Genomic DNA, 5,389 nt, shown 5'->3' with positions numbered 1-5,389 from the left:
GCGCCGCCCGGGCGCTGTCCGCGGTGCTGATCCGCGCCGGCCGCTGCCTCCCGGCGCCGGCGGGCAGGGATTTTTTTGACGGCCATTTTAGGAAGGCTGCAGAGCAAAGCCTCCCTCTGCCCCCTCCGCGCGGAGCTGGGGCGGGGGGTGTTGCTCCACGACTCAATCATCCGCAAGGCAGCGGGAGCGGGGGCTCAAGCCCTGAACCCGCCTGCTAACGGGTATATATTCGCGCGTGTGTGTGTGTACACACCCTCCTTTGCAGATCCCAGTTTGCACTGAAGTTTCTGGACCCTTCCTTTGTGCCAATCACCAATTCTTTGACACACGAGCTACAAGACAAGCCTTCCAGGTGGACCTTTAACAGAACGGCATTCTTACATCAAAGGTGAGAGAGAAGCAAATGCTACCACTTGCTTTGTGAAGGCCTAGGCTGGGTTTCCTTGGTGTATTAGCTTGATCATTTGATAGGGGAGTTGCGGGGGGGGAGAGAAGGTCACCAGGAAATTATAAATGCTAAACCGGGTGTAACTTGCCCAACCTCAGAAGCAAAGACTGCGTCAGAGCAGTTCCCCACGTCAGAAAAGTTATAACTTATAGGACAGGAAACATTACATTCTGGTAATGTGTTATTTCACTGACAATCCACAAAGTGGCCTACGCACTAGTGTACCAAAAAAACCCAAATGTGACCCAGTTTGTCAGAGGACTAGTTAAAGGGCTGTTGCTACAGGATAAATGTCCAAAGAAAATCTCAGAAAAAACAACTGAATTCTGACATATAACAGCATGCAACCGTCATCAACATGTACAATATGTTTCAATAGTCACACAGACAGCAGGATAACTCTGCTTGAGAAGCATGTTCCTTTCTGACTAACTAATCCATAGGGTTGTAAGATATCCAAAAGTCGGTGTCAATTAAAATTCATTTTTTTGCATCATGGTTTTCACCTCAGCTTTCCCAAATTGACAATATTTCAAGAGGAATTATGTCTTGGTTCCATTCGCTTCCTCAAAGCTTCCCATGTACATGAACTGAATATTAGGTTTCTATTCTATGATTGTCGCTGTTCTTTAACTTGTGATGCTACTACTGCTGGCAAAACTAAACCAGTCTTTTTATGAATTATTTCTACTGATATGCATCTAGAGTTCAAAACTGTGATATAATAAGGAAAAATCCTACCATTCTTCAGTAAGTGAAGAATTCTGCTTAAAAATAGAAGTTATTGTCAGGGCCAATACTATTAATGGATCCATATTTTCTCTGAAAATTGCCAGCAGTGTTTCAGCATTTAATGGCTGGATTGTGGCTTGGAATTCACTACCAATCTGGGGAGTAGAAACCTTCCTTACATCCCTATGCAGTTCACACAGAGCATGGGCTACTAATACAGAAAAGAGATTAACTATGTGCCCACCATTGCACTCCTTCAACTCACTTTCTACTCAGTGGTCAATACAACTGAGCAAAATGGAGGTTTGGGGGAATCATCTTCTGCAAGTATGGGTTCATATTGCATGACCACAGCTCCAATAACTGCAGGGAGCAAAGAAGAAGTTGTGGCTCAGTGACCCTGGAGTGATGGCGACATGTACCAACCCTTACTGTGACCTGAGTCTCTAGGTCATTGTCTAGTCCTGACTCATGTCTTTGCTGTACCTCTTTCTTAATTTTAGTTACTGCCTCAAGATCTCTCTTTGCATTATGCTGTCAGCAATAGTAGCCCATAATTAGGGCATCCGTTGGGATTCCATTAATGCTTAGACATTTGAGGCTAGCAAGCTGGAAGAGAGGCTGTTTTCCATAAACATGAGCAGATAAGGCAGTAATGGTTTGTTTTCTATTTTTATTCTCTGCAAGAGAAATTCCTGAGCATTTTCAGTATTCATAATACCCTTTTAAAAACTCCAATTTACTTGCCTAAGCAAGACATTAAAATAATGCTATTTATCCAGGAGGACACAATTGAATGCCACTTGCTTTGTGACTTAAAGCTTCTTAATGAGGATACAAAAAGTACTTGTATTAAAAATTCAGCTGCATTACTGTTAATACAATTGAATATTCTTGACTGCTTTGAGTACATCTTGGCACATGAGCTATTCATCCTTACCAAAGCTCTGCAGTATGAAATCTAGAGCCAACATAAATCTAACTACCATGCTCACGGTAGGACATAAACAGGATGTAGTTTTATGCTGTCCCTCTGCCTGAGATTGAATTCATTCTATGCAAACAGCACACCATTACAGATTTATGCCTTCAACTTAAAGACTGAAACAAGTATTATAATCTCAGTGTTGTAAGCCAAGAGCTCTGGCATGCTCAGCTGATGGAAATCAGCATCACCCATTAAATTCAGTAAAGCTATGAAAATTTACACTGCCTGAGAATCTGGTGTCACAACTCTCATTGGTTCATATCCATTTGAAATCTGTTACCTCACCACCCTCAATGGGATTAATTTAACTCAATTTTTTTTTCAAATAAAATGAATCATAACAGGAAAGAAAATCTCTCAGCTATATGCAAGGGCAAAGCTTAATGAAATATTTGTTTTGTTTCTGTATTTTATTTTAGGCGAGAAATTCTTCAGCATGTTGATGTGATAAAAAATTTTTCTTTGACCAAGAATAGTGTTCGGATTGGACAGCTGATGCATTATGATTATTCCAGCCATAAGTATGTTTTTTCTATTAGCAATAACTTCAGATCATTGCTTCCAGATGTCTCACCTATCCTGAATAAGCATTATAACATTTGTGCTGTGGTTGGAAATAGTGGAATCCTTACAGGGAGTCAGTGTGGACAAGAAATAGATAAATCTGATTTTGTTTTCCGTTGTAATTTTGCTCCAACTGAGGCTTTCCAAAGAGATGTTGGAAGGAAAACCAACCTTACAACCTTCAACCCCAGCATCCTGGAAAAGTATTACAACAACCTTTTGACCATTCAGGATCGCAATAACTTTTTTCTAAGTTTAAAAAAGCTTGATGGGGCCATTCTTTGGATCCCAGCTTTTTTCTTCCACACTTCAGCAACCGTCACAAGAACATTGGTTGACTTCTTTGTTGAGCACAGAGGTCAATTAAAGGTCCAGTTGGCTTGGCCAGGGAATATAATGCAACATGTCAACAGGTGTGTATTTTTCTTACATTTAACTCATAAAACCATATATCACTAATTGGCCATTGAATCTAGGTTGGCTATGATGAATAAAACTAACAATGAGGCTGGTTAAGCACTGGAACCAATTGCCTAGAGTAGTGGAAGAATAATTTAAGAACAGATTAGACAAACACTTGGATGAGATGGTTGAGAAAGGAATGAACCTACTATGAGCAGTAGGTTGAAGTCTTTTACAGTCCTATTTTTCTATTTGTTTATGATCTTCTTTTATAGTTCATTTGATGCACAATATCTAAACAGTTAGGACTCAATCCCTTTTGCATTGAAGATACTTGAAGTTTTAGCATTGACTTCCACAAGGAACACAATTGGTACTTAAGGTGAAATTAACCCTCAAAGACCATAACCAGGCCAATGTACCATTTAATATGGCTCAAGTGGGAGATAAATGATTCCATAGCTTTTGTCCTGGTCTCACGCAAAGCTGTGAATCACCCATAATAAATAAGCCACTATACTATCCTAAGCCTGGACAGAAAATAATGATAATCCAAGATATAGCTAAAATGATCATGTAAAGTAGATGACTCTTACAGAAAAAGGGTTGCACTTGAGGCAAGTTTACATTCTAAATGTTGTTTGTGGGATTGTATACAGAGTACAGCAACAGGCTTAGACTGCATAAGCTTTGTGTTGTCTGTCTGCACAAAGATGAATTTTACCTTCAGACCTTATCTTGCAGTAGTCTTTGTATAGGTAGATAGAGACTATGTGAAACTTAGAAGAGGTCAGTGGGCTTCTTCACTGATGCAGGGAAGTTGCCTTCATAAGATTACTTGCAAGATCAGGGTTTTGGTGACTAACAATTATAAGTCCTAACCGGCCTCATTGCAGAAAGGACAAAGAAGTCCAAGGTAACTTAATGCAAAGATATTGTCTTATAGCAGGGTGTGCTATATGCGTGCTATTTTATTAAAGCCTAAACAGTAGGACTTAATTAATGCATCTACACATTCATTAATGCACAGTGCCTACTGAGCATTAAATGTAGTACTTACAAAAGGAGCACTAAATAAATGTGCAGTAGGTACCCTACTGAGCATTAATGTGATCATATGCTTTTTGTGACGGTTAATGAGCAGTAGACTAATATTAGCATACTAGCACAGTTTTTGCCATAACGCTATCTCATGTAGACATGTCCACTAGTAACAATAACCTAGATCTTATTCAAATGATCAGTTATGGATATAGGCATTCTTCACAATCAAATCTTCTTTTCTTATTAAATGGTCATATACAGAAGTTGCACCTGAATCAACATGTCTTTATTATTTCGCAGGTATTGGAAAAATAAACATTTGTCACCCAAGCGACTGAGCACAGGTATTCTAATGTACACCCTTGCTTCTGCTATATGTGAAGAAATCCATTTGTATGGGTTTTGGCCATTTGGATTTGATCCCAACACAAGGGAAGACCTCCCATACCATTACTATGATAAAAAAGGAACAAAGTTTACTACCAAGTGGCAGGAGTCCCATCAGCTGCCTGCAGAGTTCCAGCTGCTCTACAAAATGCATGGGGAAGGACTCACTAAACTGACTTTGTCACGTTGTGCCTAAGAACTTTAATCTCAAAGTGCCAAATCGTTGGTTAAAAAGTGCCCAAAACTGAATTAAACATGCTTTGAACTAGAATCCTAAAAAGAAAAAAAAACCTAAAATATTTTCCATAATCTAAAGATGATTTTTAATCACCCTTATCATAGCTTATCAAAAGGTTTTAGCATATTTAGCAGTGTAGAAGTGATTATCAAAATGTATTAACAATATTCACAAAATGGGGAAGTTTAAACCAGCATTTCTCAATCCGTGGGTCATAACCCAAAAGTGGGTCATAAGATTATATGAAAGGGTCACAAATACACTTTACAAATGGATTCTCCTTTAAAGGAGAAAAATGTGGGAAACTGTGTCTTTTCCTTTGCAAGCTGGCAGAGTTACAGCCTACAAGGGGCTGCTTGGTGTTCCCCATGCCCCACACACTGGGGGGCTGGGACTTGGGGGGCGGGGGTCAGTGGGTCAAGAGTGAGGGGCACTGGGTCAGGACTGGCCATCGATGTTTACAAATGGGTCTGGGTACAAAAAAGTTTGAGAACCACTGGTTTAAACTATTTGTGATTGATATTTTTCATTTTTAGATATGATACTAAACACATTTTAAAATATTTTCATATCTATTTTAAAATGA

The 5,389-nt window shown here is 39.5% G+C and overlaps 1 protein-coding gene across 1 annotated transcript in view; it reads left to right on the top strand.

Moving 5' to 3' along the window:
* The window catches only part of ST8SIA3 (ST8 alpha-N-acetyl-neuraminide alpha-2,8-sialyltransferase 3), a 27,014-nt gene extending 21,959 nt beyond the window's left edge, over window positions 1-5,055 (top strand). Inside the window, exons 2-4 of the mRNA XM_019531675.1 lie at window positions 266-388; window positions 2,588-3,145; window positions 4,479-5,055. Of these exons, the coding sequence (XP_019387220.1) occupies window positions 266-388; window positions 2,588-3,145; window positions 4,479-4,761 (964 nt within the window). The 3' untranslated portion in view covers window positions 4,762-5,055. The remainder of the gene's footprint in view (window positions 1-265; window positions 389-2,587; window positions 3,146-4,478) is intronic.
* Window positions 5,056-5,389: the final 334 nt, after the last annotated feature.

The sequence above is a fragment of the Crocodylus porosus genome, unplaced genomic scaffold (assembly GCF_001723895.1).
Source record: "Crocodylus porosus isolate Cpor-Errol unplaced genomic scaffold, CroPor_comp1, whole genome shotgun sequence".
Taxonomy (NCBI): Eukaryota; Metazoa; Chordata; order Crocodylia; family Crocodylidae; genus Crocodylus; species Crocodylus porosus.
This window is presented reverse-complemented; position numbering and strand designations above follow the sequence as displayed.